The following is a 21,787-nucleotide window of genomic DNA, read 5'->3' as shown; positions in this document are numbered from 1 at the left end:
CCACATAATCTGGCTGTATGCAGGTGAATTTTGTGAGTTTGGTACGTAAAATCCATCAATCTCCCTCTGCACCAGGCGGCCAGCAGACTCGCAAACACTGTTCCTGCTTTGCGATCTATTGATTGAAAGCACTATGTAACAGTTGGATAGAGGTGGTATTATTACTTTTATTTATTAATGTCGGGTGTGCAATGTGTTGGGGCTTCTGGATCTTTGCTTTGTTATACAGCTATCTGTTCCCTCTGTGATGGCCTATTCAAGGCATACAGTCCTTTTCCACATGTAGGCACCCTTATGCAATCATTCCATCTATTGCCCCTCACTCAGCCCCCTGCGTGGTGTAAGGTGGTGTGGACAGCCTTGCAGGAGCTAACTACCCACTGGGTGAATTTCACTACTTGTGAATAGATCCTGGAGGCCAACCATAGCGGAGTGTGATAGAAACATAACTGATGTTAGCCACCCTAAAGATTACACTTTCCTTTTGCTGTCTGTACGTCCTGTAGGCAGTGATGGTTTACCAGGTCAGCCAGGACCTTCTGGACTGGCAGGGCAGAAAGGCACCAAAGGTGAAACAGGCCTGCCAGGTCCGCCTGGACAAGTTGATCCAAGCCAGCTGGGATCAAAAGGAGAGAAAGGCGAGCCAGGCATTCCAGGTGAGGAATTCCATACATGGGCTGGTTTCCTACAGGTGATGGTGAACCGAGATGGATTCAGTTATAATCAGTTAGTCCTTCACTGCAAGGAAAACTTAAACTGGATGGGGTTAGGGGTCTCTCTTCTTTTTCTTCTCTTGAAGAGAAGGTTAAAGTGACTACTGTATTTGAGTGTGACTGAGTTATTCCATATAGTCAGTTGCAGTGTCCTTACTAGTAAACTCTTCTTATTGTGTAACATTTATATCAGAGAAGCATCCTAATGCCCTGGCCAGGATTTGGGGCCTCATTGTAGGTGCTGTGTATCCCTGCCTTGAAGTGCTTGCAGTCTAAGAGTAAAGTCAAAACCACTTGGAAAAGTAGCCCAAATGCAGATACACAGATTAGAATAAACATGTAGGCTGAACCTATCCCATTCTATTCATGGGAGTAACCAGTGCATCAAAATGATCTATTATTGCCATCTATTTAACAAAACTAATCTGCTGTTCTAGGCCCCAAGGCAGACCTAGGGCTTCTGTCAGTATGGCTGTGAAGCATATTGTCAATGGCTGATGTCAGGAAGCTTGTATTGCCTCTGCCTGCACTGTGTTGTTTCTGTTCTGTAGATATTCGTCCAGGGTCTTCAGGAACACTGACTTGTGTTCTATGGTACTGTCTCTCGAGTTAGCTTATATGGAGATTTGCACCTGATAAGAGAGAATCCTTACTTGGCATTTTATTCATATATGAGGAAATTTGCTCCTTTGATATAAAAATAAAAAAAGCAGTAATTAAGTTTTGTCTTTTTACTTAAAGGTATTTCTGGAGTATCAGGCCAGAAAGGTTATCAAGGTCTTCCAGGTGACCCAGGGCCACCTGGATTCAATGGGCAACCAGGTGCACCAGGATTGTCAGGTAAGGTAGAAAACCCTGCCCATGTACAGTCTTTGTAATGAATGACTTGGATTGTAAAAATGCACATGCTGTTGGTTTTGTGGCAGCAAAATATGGTTGTAAACCATATTTAGGGAACCTTCGATCCACTGTATCATGATGTATGCATAAGAGGTCTAGTCAGGTGCTTAGTGAGTCTGCTTATCACTGACAAGTGCAATTCAAGAGCGACACAGCTTGTTATAAGTTTCACAGATCCATGTATTGTCTCAGTGGGAGTCCAAGATTACAGCATGCTGCTTTCTTCTTTCTCACTTTGCTTCCATTCTCTGAATCAAAGCCACTTCGTGCTGAGCTGCACCCAGTGCCAGGTATTCCCTCCAGATTCAACTGGATTCTCCATTCTCCTCCCAGCTTTCTTCATTGATGTTGAATGACTTCATCATTTTTACTCACATCGTAGTACCATCATAAAGGGCAACTTCACTTTCTAGATCTAAATATCTGCAGACTGTGGAGAACTTGGGATCCCTATCCAAATTGTGGATTTGTTACTCCTAGTAAAATACTAGGCATACCTGAATGCAATTTTTGAGCCGTTGATCTGGTTGAAGTTTGGGATTGCCATTGGGGTAGCTGGAAACGAGCTTGCTGCTTAGAGCAACCTGATTGGAGGAGTTGTAAGTAGCCTTGACTGACCTACTTAGTCAACATATTCCTACATCATTAGTCCTTACCTCTACAGTTAGCAACAGACCAAACAGAAGTCTTGGGGAGGCTAGCTGGAAGTCATATGTATGCTTTTAGCTACTGCATGGATCAAAAAACTTACTTCATGGTATTTATTCTGCTGCTTCTGAAGCCTCTATGTTTTTTGTTCAGTATTTCTCTACCAGCATTGCCTGGTTGCAAGTCTTACTCTAGGTGTCATATGGGATTTTATGCAATCTTTCAGACAGTCAGGACCCACACCAGTTCAGGCTTTATCAGTCGAATCCATGGGCTTAAACTCCACGGGAAACTAAAGAACAGCCATTGCAGATTAAGGAGTCACCAGGAGAATGTGCTCTTTATGTGAAGCACTGCTTAAGAAACTGGCAGCCACATTCTGTGCTAGTTGGTTTCAGATGGTTCCCAAGTTGTAGTTGTATGTGCAGTCCATTTTTACTCAGGGAGGAAAGGCATAGATAACTGCATCAAGGTCTGCAGCTGAAAGAAAAGGTTTAAATCTTCAGTGCAGATTGGGAAAAAAGGTATCTCAGGGAAGCTGGGCACCGAAAGAAACCCCAAATTAGAAGATGGCCATATTCATGTGAGAAATCACTGTCTCAAAATGATTTGTCATTGCCATCTGTTAACTAAAGTAACCTACTTTCTAGGCCCCAAGGGAGAGCCAGGGCTTCCTGGACAGTCAGGACCAGCAGGACCTCCAGGACAAAAAGGTGCCATGGGAGAGACGGGGCTTCCAGGTTAGTTACCAAAAGGCATTGGTCCGGTTAGTACGTTTCATCTCTGCGGAGCAGAGGCAGATTTGCATGTGTAATGTGTATATGAATGTAAATATATGTAAAGTAGTATGCATATACTTATGTGAAGAGTACAGAGAGAATATATGGTAAACACCTTGGCATAGAAGATTCAGACTTGTATAATAAAATATTTAACACAGTACATTCATTTTAAAGTACTACAGATAAAAGCTGGAAGGCTGTGTTACTATTGTAGCTTTCATGTGTAGTTCATCTGAGACCACAAATCTGTCTAAGAATCTTATTACAATTTTTATTGAGCCTGGTCTCTCGTTTTTCAGATTTCACCCAACAAAACAGTTTAGAAATGAAAAGGACTCTGTGGACTAGCCCATCAGAGGGAAAATAAGATGGGTTATTTGTTCAAAAGGAAATAGATACAGTAATTCAGTTACTTTGGAAGACGTGTTGGGACAACAACACCAATATTTGGGGGGTTATAGTAGTAATTGGTTGCTATTTACTATCAAGGGCCTCTTGGTTTTACTAGAGTTTAAAAATATACACACACAGGCAATATTTATATGCTTGTGCATTCTGTAGAATTCTTCCCCACATATGAGAAATATGCTGAAGCCCTGAGAGATTTTAGCTGTTCGTTTGTTTTTGATTAAAAAAATAAGTCTCAACAGTCATTCAACTCTTCATTAGTCCTTTCTGGTCCGTTTACAATTTGACTGACTGCTCTGAAGCTGCTGCAAAACCATTATGTTTTGATATTTTGGACAGGTATCCCAGGTATTAAAGGCTTTCAAGGCATAGCAGGACGTCCTGGCCAGCCTGGCCCTCCAGGATTTCCAGGATTAAAGGGGGAGAAAGGCAACCCAGGTCTTTCAGATATTGGAATCCCTGGTCCTAAGGTATATTTCAAAATCCTTCCATAGAAGGCGCTGTGGGTGAATGATATTTCTGTGTTAAAGTGTGTTCATTTTTTTTGTGTGAAGAGAAAGACACACTGGGATTCAGTGTTTTTAAGATTAAAATAAAGATTCATTTTAAAGGAAAAACAGGTTTTTTGAAAATCTGCATAAAACTCACTTCCCCTGCAGCCAATGGCAGCACTGGCTTTCCTCATAAAAGTCTTTGTTTATTAAGAATTGTTTAACAGAGGGCCATCTACTGAGACAAGCATCTGTGATGTCCGTTTCCATTGGTAGAGAGTAATATTTTAAAGCAACTGGAACAGCTGGAGAAACCCCGATCTGTGGTGGTATTAGCACTTGGCAGAAAGTTGCATATGAGACTATCCTAGTTATAAGAAAAGGAGGACTTGTGGCACCTTAGAGACTAACCAATTTATTTGAGGATAAGCTTTCGTGAGCTACAGCTCACTTCATCGGATGCATTCAGTGGATGCACTGAATTTCCACTGAATGCATCCGATGAAGTGAGCTGTAGCTCATGAAAGCTTATGCGCAAATAAATTGGTTAGTCTCTAAGGTGCCACAAGTCCTCCTTTTCTTTTTGCGAATACAGACTTAACACGGCTGCTACTCTAAAACCTATCCTAGTTATGGCTCACTTAAGATTCCCTATAGGTTTTCATTATGTCACTGTTATAATTGGTGACATCATGACAACCTATAGGGAGTAGTAGAATGAACTGCTCCATTCCAATCTCAAGCAACCACAATTCATTCTTGAAAAATGGTGACTACAATGCGCAGAGGTGCCATTTTGAGACGCATCCACAGGGAAGATGCAACTAAAAGGTCACAGTTGCTGCTGCCAAAAACTAAAGCCCGGAAAAAGATATTGGTGCCCAGATTTTCAAACATTTGCTACGTAAGTGACCAGACTTTATAAAAAAGGTAAGCGCCTAGCAGCTGTCACTGGGAGCCTTATGACTAATCTTGAGACAAAACCAATCCTTAGATAAAATATCACACACTTCTGTATTTTTCTTCCTTCTACAATGTCCAAGATAACTGCATGGCAACAGAATCTTGGCTTCTTAAAAGATTCTGTTGCTTCTTTTCCACATGATGACATAATCCTGTTTGACCTCACAGTTGTTGCTGTGAAAATGATTCTGATGTTTTAGGGAATTATAGGGTGACAAGGTGGGTGAGGTAATATCTTTTCCATTGGTGTGAGAGACAACCTCTTGAGCTTACACAGAGCTCTTCCTCAGGTCTGGGGAATGTCTGGGGAATTATGGCACTTGGGCAAGGAATAAGAACAAGAAGCAGAAGTATGTGTGAACTGCACTGATAAAATAACTAGTAGGGATAGAACTTATAAAAATATCTCATTTTTAGCAAGGTACCTGATTGGAATGTTAAAACTAAGGGGGGCCAAATTTATTTTTTGGTGTAACGTTTGGTAACCAGGATAAACGTGGCCAAAGATCTCCTACCTGGACTTGTCTTGTTGCCAATGATCGCATAAATGTTTATTTGTAACTTAGAATGAAACTTAGTTCATCTCTTACTTTTAAAAGCATGAGTTGGTAGTATTCCACTCCTTAAACCTGTGCTTATACTATAGGAGCAGATTTGAACAGTTTCTAGCTCCAATTTGAGGAATATGAAGTGTTTGCTTAAAATATATTAGTAGCTCAGTAACACCTACTAGGAAGAGTTGACACTTTATTTATGACTGAGACTTTCAGAGCCACCTGTGGGATTTGAATGCCCAGTTCCCATTTTCATGACATCTAGTAAAGCCTAATGACTGAACAGAAATCTGTAGTTAGTGGAGAGCACTGGAATGCAATGGGGTGTACAGGTATGAATCTATTTGTGTAAAAAATGTGACAGTCTCAACCTTTACTACTGGTGATGATGCATGAGCCAGAAAGAAAACAGTGTTTTTACTTTCAGAGTTGTGGTTGCAGAGCTGACAAGTTAGGAGAATACTCTGCTTGTAAACTGAACAGGTTTTACATGGCATTACTGAGATGCAATTAGGGTGACCAGATGTCCTGATTTTATAGGAACAGTCACGATTTTTGGGTCTTTTTCTTATATAGGCTCCTATTACCCCCAACCCCATCCCAATTTTTCACACTTGCTGTCTGGTCACCCTAGATCAGAGGTGGGCAAACTACGGCCCACGGCCAACATCTGGCATGCAGGACCCTCCTGCCCAGCCCCTGAGCTCCTGGCCCGGGAAGCTAGCCTCTGGCCCCTCCCCTGGTCTTTCCCCCTCCCCCGCAGCCTCAGCTCACTGCGCTGCCAGCACAATGCTCTGGGCAGTGGGGCTGCGAGCTCCTGGGGCAGCAAAGCTGCAGAGCCGGGCCTAACCCGGTGCTCGGTGCTGCGCGGCGCGTGGCTGGCTCCAGCCAGGCAGCACGGCTGTAGCGTCGCCAGCCACGGGTGCTCCAGGCAGCGCGGCAAGGGGGCAGGAGGCAGGTGGGGTTGGATAGAGGGCAGGGGAGTTTGGGGTGGTGGTCAGGGGGTGGGGATGTGGATGTGGATAGGGATCGGGGTGGTGAGAGGGCAGGGAACAGGGGGGTTGAATGGGATCAGGGATCCCGGGGGGGCAGTCAGGAAGGAGATGGGGGGTTGGATGGAGCATCAGGGGGAAGGCAGAAGCAGGCAGGGGGCAGTCAGGGAGCAGGGGGTGGTGGATGGGGCAGGAATCCCAGGGGGGCCATCAGGGGACAGGGAACAGGAGGGGTTGGATGGGGTGGGGCCATCAGGGGGCGAGAAGCAGGGCGGGTTGGATAGAAGTCGGGGGCTGGGCCACGCCTGGCTGTTGGGGAGGCACAGTCTCCCCTAACCGGCCCTCCATACAATTTTGGAAACCCGATGTGGCCCTCAGGCCAAAAAGTTTGCCCACTCCTGCCCTAGATGCAATATACCTGGGCTCCCACAATGCTATTTTTACAGTTGTAAGTTTAAAATTGTTAAAAAAAAAAAAAATCTCTCCATGTAGAGCTAAAAGAAAGTAACCCCTCCAACTTTTTGCAATGCCAAAGAACAGACTTTGGGGAAAGGCTCTGTGGAACGCTATACAAACAAATTGTAGTGGCCACCATTAAAATCTTTACATTTGCCTTTTTCAAGTAATAAACGTTACCAAGGTAGTTCCAGCACTAAGCATTGGTTAACATTAAGTTAGGCAAAAAGAAAAACTGTGAAGATTTTTAATGACATTCACTGGTGTCTGATGTCAAGAACAGGAACATACAAAAAGAATTAAATGAAATGAATATGAATGGATCTAATTTTTGCCTAATATTTTCCAGGGTGACACTGGTTTCCCTGGATACCCAGGTAACCCTGGCAGCAAAGGTACACCTGGAAATCCTGGTTTGGCTGGATTACCTGGTAATCCAGGTGCAAAAGGAGAAGCAGGCCTTCCTGGATTCCCAGGTAATTTTACTAGGAATTTTCCTTGGAATTTCCTGTCTTCCACTCAGGCTCTCATGTTTTGACTTCCATATCCAAAAGCAGGTAATTTGAATGGGGGCAGGTTGCAATTGCTCAGGGTTCTTACCGTGGAGCCAGTTCATGTAATGCTTCTGGAATCATCACTGCAAAGGAATAGAGATACATAATTTTAAACTTCCTTCTAAAATCAATGTCAATTCATTTGCAGTGAGGGAACCAGAACACATGAACATTTGTGAAAGCCAATACTACAGCTTAAGTTATCTGCATTGGTCAGATTACTAACTCCTCTGACGCACAAAATATCTGAGTTTGGCCATACTTTTTCCCTTGTGGATTGCTACAACAAAGTCCTTGTGGACCTTGACTTTTAATATAACTTACTACAAAATCTTGGCTTCTCTAAAGAATTAATTGTAAAGAGGAGATTTTTTCAATATATACAAATATGAGTTTATTATGTTTGGCAATCTTATCTAGAGACTTTTTAATAGTCAGTATAATTCAGGCTAAGGCTACACTACAGAGCTTACAGCGCTTTACAGCAATGATGCAGCTGCGCCACGCCGATGGGAGAGAGCTCGCCTGTCAGCTTAATTACTCCAGCCCCCACAAGCGGCACTAGTTATGTCAGTGAGAGAAGCTCTCCCACTGACGAAGCTCTTCCCACACCGACACTTAGGTTGGTGTAATTTATCTCATTCAGAGGGTTGACTTGTTCACACCCCTGAGCTACATAACTTATACCAACCCAAGTTGTTGTGTGTAGACACCCCCGGGGCTCTCAAGTATGAATTTAGTGATATATAAACTAAGGGACCAATCATGATAGGTGTTAAGTGTCCTTAACTCACATCAACTTAATGCTGTGGAGGTGAGACCCATGTCCCATTAAGATCTTTTTCTGGAAAGGAGATAGAGAGTGGGGAATTATGAGTTAGCTGCTGTCCATCGTGCTTTCACTGTGTTGCTCACTAAATATGCTGCTGCTGTTTACTAGGTTATATCCATTTTAGATTAAGTGAGCTGTAGCCCACGAAAGCTTATGCTCAAATAAATTGGTTAGTCTCTAAGGTGCCACAAGTCCTCCTTTTCTTTTTGCGGATACAGACTAACACGGCTGCTACTCTGAAACCTGTCTGACTTAAGTTAGATACGCTGTTGGCCTTCAGCATTAAGTAATTAAGAAGGTGGAATTCTGAAGGATGGCAGGAAAAAAACACCTTTAGGCCACCATGTTTTATATTGATGAACTTCCTCTTCTTTAAAGCCCTACTGTCCCTTTAAGTGAATGGTTGCAAATCTATGTTGTTAACAGTTGCAGCATGTATTGTACAGTATCTTGATACTTTCTTGACACCCTTTACTTGGTCTGACTTGTACCTTATCCATTGCATACCAATGCCTGATAAAACATTGCAGTGTCTTGTTTGATTAACATGTCTCTATTTCACAGGGACACCAGGAATTCCAGGACCAAAAGGTATTGATGGACCCCCAGGTAATCCTGGTCTCCCTGGATCACCTGGGCCACCAGGTAGGCATGAATAGTACAACAAAGTCAAGCTAGAAAAACCATCAGACTGATTGCAGAACCTCAGTTATGTTTCTATAGATGCCTGGCTTGTGCTGTTCATCAGAAAGTTCTGTGACCTATAGTATATATCTGACTCCCAAACTGTGACTTGCAGGATTAAACAGGAAAGAATGGTTTGAAATAGCTTCAAAGCTTTAGTTGAAAGTGAAAGCTATAAAATGCTGTTTGAAAAATCCAAATTCCCTTTCAGAAAAACGTAGGCTGGCATTATGGGTTCTTTGTTTCTTCATAATAATTTCTGACATGGGAGTCCCATCTTGGATGGCAAAATTCCCATTGATAACAGAGGGCATATGACCAGATCCACTAACGGCAAGTGAAGATTTACCATGGTGGAATTAGACCTGGCAAAAGGAGTACTGTGATTGCAAGTGTTACACTATGCATCCAATTAATGGGTTAAAACTGTAAACTGTCATGGAAGTTTTGCCTGCAGGATTTGGTCCCATAAACCTTTTTAAAATTTGAAATAGCTTCTTTTTTTGTATCTTGACAACTGTATTGTTTGATGTATATCTATTCTCATTCTCTCTCACTCACACACACGTGTATGTACAGTGCCCTGAAACCAAACTACAGTAATTCCATTATACTTGAACCTTCCTTCCATTAGCAACCCTGACCACTTGTGTCACTGACGAAGTTATCTCATTACCTTTTGAAACTAGCAAGTATCTGTAGGCTTTCTTTATATTAAGCATTGTAATAGCTTAGCCTGTGTTTGCAGAAGCAAGAACCTTATTTCACCTCTGAAAGGAAGCATTAGATGGATTTTAATCACCACTAAACTGCTTAAAGATCACAGTTCTGTGACCTTTTTCTGTGAGTGCAGAAAGCAGAGAAGGAAAGAGTTTTCGTTTCGATTTTAAATGTTCTCATTCACATGGACCTTACCTTACTTGATCATTCCTTCAGTTTTAATTTTGCCGTTGGTGTGCTTTTGCTCTAATATGTTGCTATATTTTTTTTAGGTGATGTTGGCCGTCCTGGCACCCCAGGTCTTCCAGGGGAGAAAGGGCAGCCAGGTCGGGATGGTATTCCTGGACCAGCTGGACAGAAGGGTGAACCAGGTTAGCTTCCTTCCTTTTTATTTTCTGCTTCTAACTGTGTTCTGATTTCTGCTCAGTCCTCTTCCAAAACCATCCATGCTCCCTCAGAATAGCCTCTGTGATTCCCAGCTCTTGGGGGTGCACACAACGAAGGGCATCAAGCCTCCAGTGAGATACAGAGCAAGAACTCTCTTCGCTCTTAGACATTTGGCCCTCTAAGGCTTTTGTAGTTGAGCACAATCCCTTTGCCTCTAATTCCATTCCAGCTGCCATTGCTTCTGCTCCTCTAGGGATGAGCTGCACCCATCCTGCCAGATCACCTTATTTGGCCAATCAACTAGGCATGCAGCCATGGGTGGGCTCACCCAGGTCCACCCAAATCTGAGTGTGAGAGGAGGTGGCTCTGCCAGCACCTGGAGTGAGGGAAGGGGTGAGAGCCGTGGCCAGCACGGAGCAGAGGATGGTGAAAGGGGATGAGAGGCAGCTCTTCCTACCTCCTGGAGGAGAGGAGGCAGTTCCTCTGCACCTGCTGCAGTGCAGGCAGAAGGTGGCAGCTCTGGTCACTGTGAACTCACTTCAGGATGGCCCTGGTGGGCAGCTGCTGGGGTTGCTGAATGGGGGTAGCATGTCCCCAGTGGCAGGGTAGTGTCTATTGGCACAAGCTCATCCTCCTTCCCAGAGATCATGTAGCTGAACATGGGTGGGCAGGTGTATATGGTAGCGTTGTTGTGGGACTCATTGCTCTCTCGGCCGTTTTCACAGCAGCAGCCAGCAAGCTGCACTGGGACAGCAAGGGCCTCTTGTTCCTCAGCCATGAAGGCTTCCTCTTCCACTATATCCTGGAGCCTTTTTTTTTTTTTTAAAAGAATGGCCCACCAAAGCATTTTAGTGGGTTGTGTGGCCCTCTACTACCTTAAAAATGTCCATCCATGCTCTAGAACCTTCTTGGATCCAGAAGGTACTCTCTTAAAAATAGCTACTACCACACAACTACAAATGCAAATTTACCAAAACCCACAATGTGAAAGACCATCTTGAGGATGGAAAGAAACATGCCATGTAAGCAGCATATCACCTTGGAAGAGATCCCTTAACACTGAGGGGAGATGTGGAAGTGAGCGAGAACCCTATTAGAAACCCCTCATTAAGGAAACTGAATTACTGGTAAGGGATTCTAACTTCTTATCTTTACCCTAGGCTTCCTGCTTCTGGAGATTTGAGCACTCCACATTTGTAAAAAGATTAATCTGTTTTTTTTTCAGGTCAGCCAGGTTTTGGGCGCCCAGGACCTCCTGGACTCCCAGGATTATCAGGCAAAGTGTTGTTGTTCTTTTTTTTTAATAAGGATGTTTGTAAAATGTATATACACACAAAAGGGGGGAAAGGTGGTAGACGTTTAGCTGATATCGTTATGCTGTACCAAATTAACAATGTAGCAGTAACCTTTTATCTCATATACTACAGTAGGACCTCTCTAATTTGCATCAGTAACTGAGAGACCCTTGTCTCACTATTGAACTTAGTGAATTAACAATTAAGCAAAAACGACAAGACGGTTAAATCGACTGCATCATGCACTGTAGTTTGTTGTTTTACTCCTAACAAATATGGCTTAGTTATAAGGTATGACAATGGGTAAAATTTGCAGAAGCACCTAAGTGACTTTCAAAAGTCACCTGCAAATTTTCAGGAATGACTTAGACACTTAGAAGTCTAATTTACTTTGACTTTCAAGGTGACTAAAACGCCTAAATAACTTGGGCACTTTTGAAAATTGTATCCTGTATGTCTTAACGCTCTGTGCTATATTGTATGAGACTAATAAAGTCTTAATACTGGGGGATCTCACCACAGCAATGTCACGTCCATTAAACCTTTGCTCAGAAGTGGGGTTGTGAGACCCTTATGAGTTTGAGCATCAGTGGATTTGAAGAGTAGCAGAGTGAGATTTAGCAAGGTCCTCTTGCATGCCACAAGTTGTACTTCTTGTCCTCTCGCACCAGTTTTACATTGGTGTAACTCCATTGGTTCCAGTGAGGTGTGTTCAGATTTACACCTTTATAAGCAAGAATGGAATCAAGTCCTAGTACTTCAACTGAAGTTTGGATATTTTACATGTAACTAAACTAAATACAGCATCCATAAACATGTCTGTTTGGTTTAACAGGGCAAAAGGGCGAGATGGGATTACCTGGCCTTCCAGGAGCCCCTGGACTTACAGGTTTGAAGGGTGAACCAGGTTTCCAGGGATTCCCCGGTCTACAAGGTCCACAAGGTCCACCAGGCCTACCTGGGCCACCTATGGAAGGTCTTAAAGGTAGTCCTGGTCCACAAGGTGTACCGGGGAGACCAGGTAGGCATGCAGTTCATAACAGTCCATCTCTGTCAATAATTCTTTATTTTGCTGGCAGGTTATTGGCCTTTAGAACTTCTGAATTTCAGACCAATTTTTTTGATATAGTGTTTGGCTGACAGCCATGTTTCCATGGTATAATCTTTAAATATTTCTTGGTAACCAAAAGGCTGTCGTGCCAAAAGCAACAATATTAAGAAAGATACTAAAAACAAATAAAAATCTTGATTTCTGCTAGTCTCTTTTTTGAAAGACCCTGCTCATACCTGGCAGCAAAATACAATGCATTGATAAACATGAGATTCTCAGCATGTTGTCACAGCAATCATCTAGAGAGCACCAAATCAACTTTTGCAGCATCTGCCAAATACGCCTTTTTGGCATTGTCACATGATCAATGAATTTCATCGTGCACAAAAATAAAAGTAATAAACTCCGTCATTCTAGGACCCATGAAAATCAAATTCATAATAGCATCACAGCATGATCAAATCGGATAGTGGTTTCTTCATCTCAACATCATGTATGCACATCATTGTTCCATCGTGTCACACAGTTCCAGTGGATTCAGTGCAACACCATGCAGTCTTCATCTTTCCATTCCATGTTTGTATCTTGTTCCTGCATCTACTAATTCTGGAAATGATGACTTCCATCCTGGGTTAACATCACTGAGCAGATCCCTGGTGTATTGAGGAATTAGATTAATGTATGTGTTTATATATTGTTTCATGGAAAATTCATCTATCTTAAGATGCCACTTTTGAGCAATTAAGGACTGTGTCAGTGAATATTCTGTCTTTCACCTCTCAAGTCCAAGTACAGTTGTTACTTGGACATGAAATTAATTAGCAGCTAATACTATAAATTGCCATCCAATGCACTTGACATTCATTTTCAAGAGAAGCAGCTTTTTGAAATGAAGTTGTTTGCTTGCTTACAAATAGAAAACACTTATTTTTAAAACTGAAACTGTGCGAGTATTCTGAATTTGGGATTTTTCGTTGGTGAAAGCTCTGGGTGAAGAAGGTAAACATTGAGTTAGTGCATTTACAAAATAACTGCTATCCATATATTAGCAATTTAGGAAGCAAAGGGAAGTTGTGGGGTTTCTTTCAATATACATTTTCTGTAGTCCTTAGGATTGTGAGCTTGGAGCCAAATTAACCTCTGGTGCAAGTAGATGCAACTCCAAGTAAGGGCTGTGACAATCTAGACCTTTGAGATCTTCTGATGAAAAGTGGTATCCAAGTGCAAAGTATTATGATGATGAAACATTCCATAGGGCAGCTGATTGCTGTTCTATAACAATCGGAGCCTTTACTTAAAATAATTTCTCATGCGAAAAGTTATCCACAAAATCTAAACTGTATAATGTAAAACATTAAATTCTGAACAATTTGTAATCCCAAAATCTACCTGTAGCATAGGTAGATTTCTGCTGGTCTCTGATCCTGTTTACATGTTTTGTATAAACCCTGCAATTATTAACCTAAATCAGTCAGCGAACTAGAAGACAAGACCATTATTTTGTGCACATTTTAGGTTATCAGCTGGAAAACACCAGTGAAGTTCTGCTCAGGCATGTTTTCTCTCTTTCATCTCCATTTTTGTTGCATGTAGTATATCAAGTGAAATGTTTGTCTTGCTCATTTGTGCATGGACTAATGTGGATAAACCGCACTATTACTGCAGTTCTATTCCAATCAGCACTTTGTAGAACAAAAGGGCTATAGCCCATCATGGAAATGCTGCTTTCATAACATTTCAACCTTAGGCAGTTAGTCATAAAAGCAGCTCTGCTGCTGACAAATTATCCCACTCCTAAGGAAATAATAAATAGAAACATGAATCAGATGCATCCATTGCTTGCTAACATCTGGGTGTATTTTCAGACTAGTTAAAGTGACCAAATTCAAACCCAGTGTCATTCCATTGACTTCTGCTGAGTTATATCTGGGATGAGTTCGGCCTGATGATAATAGTAAGGGTTTATGAATAGCTACTACAGTAAAGCAGATTCCTAAGAGAATGAAACACTATTTTTAACTCCCTAATTTATTTTTGACCACGAACAGTAATAGTTTGGTGTTTGTGTACTGTATGTAAAGCAATATTGAGCTAAATCTAAATTTAAAGGTTTAGTTTAATACATTGACATTTCTAACAGTTTTGATGTTTTTCCCCCTGTTGTAATGATGGCCTTGGTGAACTTTGATCCCTACTCCCAGGTCCCTCAGGTTAGCCCCTTAACTCCAAAATAGTACTTTGCATGAAGTTGAATGTGTATACTTTAAAAAAACCTTTTTTGGTGTATAAATGTAGAGAACTAAGGTCAGGTATACCAAGTCATTCTTCATATGTACCTTTGATGTGTAGAGTACAGGAAAGCCAAATGCAGGCTTTCAGTCTCCACTGTGCCCATCGTTTGGGGACTGATCCTGGGAAGTGCTGAGGACCCTTTGTTCCCTAACTACAGACAAGTTAAGACCATGTGGCACCTTACTAGTGGCTTTCAGAAGCCTGCAGGATCGCACCCCTGACTGGGAAACATATTTTGTAATATTTCTTCCCAGTCCAATTGAAAGGGGAAAAATAAGAAATATCTCCCACCCTCCCCCTCTAAAAACTGATATGCTGCACAGTGTTCTCATCCCTTCCCTGTAGATCCATGGTTTGGAGGTCAGTCAGATGACAACATTCATTTCTGTAAAACATGCGGTTATTGATTACAGACAGCCAGGAGTGAGGGCACTGTATAAGGAACACAGTCTGGATTAGCCTTCATAATCTATTATGTTGTTTCTTTGGTAAAGTTGACAAGCATATATTTTGTATAATCTTAAATGTAGATTTTGAGAGCCAAGAATTCCTTATTTTTTAGATTCTGTGTTCTGCAAATTTAACATGGCTATCTTGATTGTTGTTTTGAGTCTTAAGAGAAGAAAAACGCTAAATGAAATAAAAAGTGAGCAATGGGCACCTCATGTGGTGCCTCTGCTGTGATACTTGTTCTCTGTAAAATATTTGTTGTTCACCAAACCAGTTGGGGTCTGAGGATACCTATAGGCTTTTTATTTAACAAGCAGCAGGAGGAAGGAAAGTAGATGTGTATGCCAGTGCATATAGAAGGGATTGAAAGAAGACTTTTCCAAGGGCAGGCTGTGCAAAAAGATGAAGAATTATCCATTCATGCTGTTACGCAGTTCTGGTTATTATGAATAGCTCACTTAGGGCTTGTCTACACATGAAAGCTTTACCAGTTATACCAGTTTAACCATATCAGTATAACTCCCTGTGTGGGCCCTCTTATTTTAGAATTAGAGTGGCTTTTTTAAAGCTTAAAACCCTTCCAAAGTTACATAAACTACCCCAAAAAGGCCCTCTTGTATGAGAATAAGAGTGCCTACCCAGCGACTATACCAGTATAACTATGGCGCTTCAAATTCACACATTAGCTTATGCCAGTATAATTTTCCCATGTAGACAAGCCCTTATTTTCATACCCGTGTTTCACCTCCATAAAGTTTGTGGAACAGAGAGCGGCTTCCATTGCCATATACTAGATGAACAGAATTGGAGCACAAAGCTATCTCCTCTCTAAGACTGCAGGAGATGTTTCATAAGTGCTTAGCCATTTTTTCAGATTTATTTAAATCATAATATACTGTGCATGCAGCACTAGCCAGATGTTGTAAAGTCCCAATGTCTGTCCTGAGAATGAAAGTGACTTGGCATACCTACGTAATTACAAGTTTATTAAATGAAGTCTTGAAAGTTTTGCTATGATGACTTGTAGGAAACAAACTGCTGTGATCAAAGTTGAATAGCAATGAATCAATTTAGTTTTAACTGTGTACACTAAGTGCTGCTAGAGACTTAATGTACCAATCTATGTCCACATCCGCTCTAGGTCATAAAGTATAAAAATAACGTCGTCTCCTCTTTTTATGTAATTGTGGTTTTGTCTGCGTCACAAATCCGTCACTCAGTGTGGCTTGAATAGCAGTCATGCTCCATGCGACGCCCAGCGTCTTGGGTAAGCAGAGGGGCTGCAGTTCAAGACGGAGGGCCACATGAGCTAGCCCCCTCTCCATGCTTTGTCTAATACTCTCTATCTCACTAAATTCAGCACAGACTCTCAGCTAGGCATTCATCCTATTTGGAAATCATAGCAAAACTTACATAAGAATGAATTACATTTTATAAGAAATTAACATTAGCAACAAGATGCTTTTTTTTAACCATTATAAAGCTAGTATTAATAAAGTGTCAAAAGCATAGAAAAGTGTAGAAAAATAGAGCATTGAGATAAACCTGACATGTTTACCGTGGTTTTTAGCTGAACATTGCATGAAATATATATTTAAATCATTTCACTGACATGAAAATGGGTGAGGGGTGATGGATCCAGATTGTCTTAATTCTGGAGGATGGCAGGGAGAAGGTCATTAAAGACTTGCTGCACTGAACAGAAGAACCTTTAAATTGGCTTTCCAAGTGTGTCGCAGCATAAAAAAATCTCCCTAAGAAATTAAAACAGACCAATTAGCATTTTGTGGCATTTTTTATCAAGAACAATGCCAACAAGAGAACAGTTCTAAGCATAGATGTACACGTCATGCTATATATTTTCCTCCAGATTACATTTCTAGCACCTGACCAGTGCACATTTTAAAAAATTTCTTTTGTTCCTTTTTTTGTGTTGCTCACTAGTATTCTGCTCTTCAGCTTCCATTCACAAATGGTGACATTCACATCTGTGCAGTGGGACTTAAGTGGTGATTGCATCTTGTGGTAACCCTCTGCACAGAGATGAATTTCGGCCAAAAAGAAGGTGAAAGCTTCTGACTCTATTAATTAAATTGGATATCCACCAAACTCTAGGCCATGCAGAGGCGGTGTTCTGTCAGTGAAATGGTTACTTAGGACAACCCTCATTTGTATAGGACTAACTGGCAACAGACCTCACTTGTAACGTTAAAGCAAAAACATGCTCTTCAGTAAAGCTTAAGTTTCTGATTTAATGAAGAGTGTCATGTTGGCCTTAGCAGCCTAATCACCAGAATAAGTTGTATGTGAAAAATGTATATATTTGCCTACTCATGTATGGTTTTTTGCATGCATGTTGATTATGTTGTAAATACAAAATATACTGGTGAAATGGGTTTTTGTTTAGTGCATATACTATCTATCATCTGTACTATTTCTAACTAGTAATCTTGTTTTGTACTGTGTGATGTCTGATCCTTCTAACATCGATCATTGGGCTTTGGTGAACTCTGATCCTTCCAGGTCCTCCAGGTTAGATTCTTAACTTGGTCAATTTATTTCACTGCATTGCATTTGTCATACGAAAAATTGATGTTTCCCTGTAATTCAAAGATTGTTTTTAAGTGCTGTGGGTACCCTGCAGATGGTACCTGTTGACAGTTAGCATTCCTGAGAAGGTAACCTGTAATTAGTTCTCATGTGTGCTGTAGCAGACCCAGTGTTTCTTCGGAATAAGCTTGTATGGTGGCATGTGTCTGTAGCTGACAACTGCACGACTTGTTTGATATGTGGCACTAAATTGCTACTGAATTTTAAAAAGAAATGGTTAGGGTTTTATCTTCAGAACTGCATGCAGAAATCTCACTCATCAAATCCATTCTCTGTACGTGGCCTCTTTGAGCTCTTTAAAGAGAGACTTTAAATTGTTAAAAGTTTCAGAAGAATTGAAAAGCCAGTACACTTACAAAATCTTATTACATGGGTAGAATTAAGGACGAGAAAGTCATGAATTCTCCAGCAAAGAGAAGACTCTATTTGTAAGACCCCTTCATCTCCACATATAAAGGTATAAATAGATATGTGACTTAAATCATAGCAACACTTTCCATTTTACTTGCCATACAGTTTGTTTGTGTCACACATGAGTAACGCTGACCTTGTATTTATCACTGTGGAACAAAGGTGAAATGATCTCATCAGGTGTTTTGTTTTCAATATACTATGAGTTGTTTTTATGAACTTACATGAAAATGTCAACAACAGGGTATTTTGCCCTCTGTCTACAAAAAGGAAAGGGTAATGCAATCACCAGGGTCTTGTTTAGGTACCCCCTACTGCTCAGTGGAGAAATCTGTTGAGTGCACATTTAAGAATAAACTAATCCTGAATGTTAGAGAAAATAATTGAAACAAATGTCCAATCTCCATTGGGGTTTATATATTGAAATCAGCCTAGTTATTGGAGAGGAGATTAATCAACTGAAAGGGGCATTCACCCCTGAGCTTTGGTTGGGGAAGGCTCTGCTCTTACCCCTACTCCTGTCTCCTCTGCCTCTCCGTGGTGGAACAGCCTCCAAGAGAGGCAGGATTTAGAGATATTTTTTACCTTCCCCAGTCAGGAGCAGCACTTTGGGGAGGGGGCACACCAGTCCTGCTTCCCTCAATGGAAATATCAAACTCTGTCTGCAATAAGGGGCAGCATTTTACTCTGTGACACTGGCTTTCACAATGGAGTTGGTCAATCAAGAAAACACTCAAGAAGGGGAGAACGCTATGTACTGCCATTAGATTGGCCCTAGCCATGCACTTTGCATTGGTGGTGTGGGAAGCCAAGCTAATATATATATATATTTTAATGTAGAGACCACAGTCCTTATATGCAAATCCATAGCATATAAGGACTGCACAGAAGTCATGGGCAGGCTGACTCATACTGATCCATGAACATCTGTTATGTAATATCAAGGTCTGCCAGGGCCAGAAGGTCCACGGGGTCCCCCTGGAAATGGAGGATTTAAAGGAGAAAAAGGAAAGCCAGGTCAGCCTGGCCAGCCTGGCCTCCCTGGTCTAAAAGGAGATCAAGGACCACCTGGACGCCAGGTATGATAAGGAGTGATGCTTATTTCTAGCTGGGAGTGTTTTATTTTTAAAGAGAATCAAATATGGAGCTTTCCAGTTGGAAGATGGATTTTATGATGAACCTAAAGCCATACTGTAGTTTCTAACACTCTGGAACAGATCCTGGCTTCTAGTGGGCCGGGGAGGTATAGAGGACGTTGGGATCATCTCTAACCCTCTTCCCTCCCACACACACGTAGTGTGTTTCTCCATAGTGTTCAAGTGAGAGCAACAGTAGCCAGTGCGCCATCCTTGCTCTGTTGCCCCTTGCCAGTGAGCGATGATGGCAAATCTCCCAGTCAGTGTCTGTACGTGTATGTGTGTATCAAATTGGCCATGGGTTTTGGGCACCCCGGTTTTTTGGAAGCCCAGCCTCAGACTCCTTTAGGCCTGGCTTTTCAAAGGTGCCGAGCCTCCCACAACTCCCACTCTAGGCCACCTACTGGTCCTGTTCAAAGATGTAGTAATAAATGAGCCCTATTGCATGCTCTCCTTTTTTCGCTATGGATTTATCCATTCATGGTGCTGTTTCCTGACTCAAGTTTCTATGTGTAGCAAGAAAGCTTGGGAATCCTATAGATTCTTGTTTGTCCCCAGCCCACATTTTTTCTCTCCTGAGACTCAATGAGAGGATTAAATAATTGTGAAGCTACTTTGTTTAGGGTGATCCTGGTCGTCCCGGCCTGAATGGAATGAAAGGTGATCCTGGGGTTCCAGGTGTTCCAGGATTTCCAGGTATTTAAAAGTCATTTCAAACAAAGCCCTTAGAACTCAGTAATGTCCAACTAGTAGAGGAGAGGAGCCCACTTTGGGCACTCATGCTGTAGATCTTTTCAGGAAGCACGTACTTTCACTGTGTAACTGTATTGGTTTGGTGTTTCAGGTATGAAGGGCCCCATTGGACCTCCAGGAGCAATTGGTTTTAAAGGCGATCAAGGCCCATCAGGTCCACCAGGTATGAATCATGGTTGATGCTACCCTGCCACTTTCTTATCTTCAGGGAGGTAGAATTGGACCCACAGGCATGGAGCCAAGTCCATTCCTGGTGTAATTCACTCAGATTGGGCAGAGATACCCCAACAATGGAATTTGTCCTTTTATGCTATGATATGAACAGCAATTTAAACACCATTCTAAAATAACAAACACCATTCATTGTTTTTAAAACTTTATTTCCACTTTCCTAGTAAGGGAAAAGCCACTTAGATATCTGATGTAGACCCATTCCTCTTCATTCAGTGGAAAGAAGCTGCTCGCAGGGGCGGGGGGTAGCTGATGATTTCCTGTTCCAACACTTCCTCCACTGAGTTTTTTCTGTGTGGTGGTTCCATGTTGACTCAAGGGCACCATGGAGAAAAGGACTTCAGCACAGTTTAATGCCAGTAATAAAGCTGACTTTACTCTGTGTTTCCTTGGATACATGGAACAGCCCCTATAAGAGTCAATCTATCCTTTTTGCAAGGATGCAACTAAGAGCAAATTTTTGCCTTGAACCTCTAGTTACAGTGTTTATTCCATTGATCAGATTTCTTGGCTGATGTCATCTTAAAGAATTATAGGGCTGATGAACTAATCAAACTTCCCTTTGAGTCTTTTGGAGTCACTCCCATCTTGGATTGTCCGTCTCTCTGATACAAACTTGCTTTATCCTAGGTCCACCAGGCTTACCTGGCCCTTCTGGACAAACCATTGTAGTAAAAGGTGACTCAGGTCCTCCAGGTCCACCAGGCCAGCCTGGATTGTCAGGCACACCAGGATTGCCAGGTCCACCAGGATTGCCAGGTATGATCACTCTGGACTGAAGGCTTTATTGCTTATTTTTATAGAAAGTGACTAGTTAACAGGATGCAGTAGACCATTTGTTCTAGAGAGGTTCCTGGGTTTATTTGCCGAGACTTTGGTGAGCTTGCAAGAGTGTAACTTTCATTGCTTCATTTATTTTTCTAGGTCCAATAGGCCTTCCAGGGGATCCTGGGCGAGATGGACTTCCTGGATTTGATGGTCCAGGAGGACGTAAAGGAGAGAGAGGACTTCCAGGGCAACCAGGTATAATAAATACCCTAGTTCTGGTGAGGAAAAAGGCGGTTGGTATGTCAAAAAAAAAAATCTCTTCTTAAGAATGCAGACAAATGTCAGGACTTGTGTTCTATTGCAATTCACATGCAACAATATTACATTTTTAGGAATAGGGTTGTGACAGGTTCGGTCACAGAGACCCCCCTTGGGACTGTCGCCTGATGTGCTGAAACTACCTCTGAGCCCATCTTCCCTGCCAGCTTTGGACTCCAGAACCCTGTGTTGTTGAGCCAGACACACAAGCCTGCTGCAACACAGACTCAGGGTCTGAATCACTCCCCAAAGCTGCAGACTTAACTGAAAACCACTCAGCAGGTTACCTATCTCCAGCACTCAGACACCCAGTTCCCAATGGGATCCAAACCCCAAATAAATCCATTTTACTCTGTATAAAGCTTATACAGGGTAAATTCATAAATTC

General features: G+C 41.9%; 1 protein-coding gene across 1 annotated transcript in view; it reads left to right on the top strand.

The window, feature by feature from the left end:
* The window catches only part of COL4A5 (collagen type IV alpha 5 chain), a 138,634-nt gene that overhangs the window by 104,614 nt on the left and 12,233 nt on the right, over positions 1–21,787 (top strand). Inside the window, exons 33-46 of the mRNA XM_073361228.2 lie at positions 507–656; positions 1,455–1,553; positions 2,912–3,001; positions 3,791–3,921; positions 7,257–7,383; positions 8,858–8,938; positions 9,970–10,068; positions 11,310–11,360; positions 12,215–12,400; positions 19,139–19,272; positions 19,953–20,025; positions 20,174–20,245; positions 20,944–21,072; positions 21,238–21,336. Of these exons, the coding sequence (XP_073217329.2) occupies positions 507–656; positions 1,455–1,553; positions 2,912–3,001; positions 3,791–3,921; positions 7,257–7,383; positions 8,858–8,938; positions 9,970–10,068; positions 11,310–11,360; positions 12,215–12,400; positions 19,139–19,272; positions 19,953–20,025; positions 20,174–20,245; positions 20,944–21,072; positions 21,238–21,336 (1,521 nt within the window). The remainder of the gene's footprint in view (positions 1–506; positions 657–1,454; positions 1,554–2,911; positions 3,002–3,790; positions 3,922–7,256; positions 7,384–8,857; positions 8,939–9,969; positions 10,069–11,309; positions 11,361–12,214; positions 12,401–19,138; positions 19,273–19,952; positions 20,026–20,173; positions 20,246–20,943; positions 21,073–21,237; positions 21,337–21,787) is intronic.

This window comes from Lepidochelys kempii, chromosome 9 (assembly GCF_965140285.1).
Source record: "Lepidochelys kempii isolate rLepKem1 chromosome 9, rLepKem1.hap1, whole genome shotgun sequence".
Taxonomy (NCBI): domain Eukaryota; kingdom Metazoa; phylum Chordata; order Testudines; family Cheloniidae; genus Lepidochelys; species Lepidochelys kempii.
This window is presented reverse-complemented; position numbering and strand designations above follow the sequence as displayed.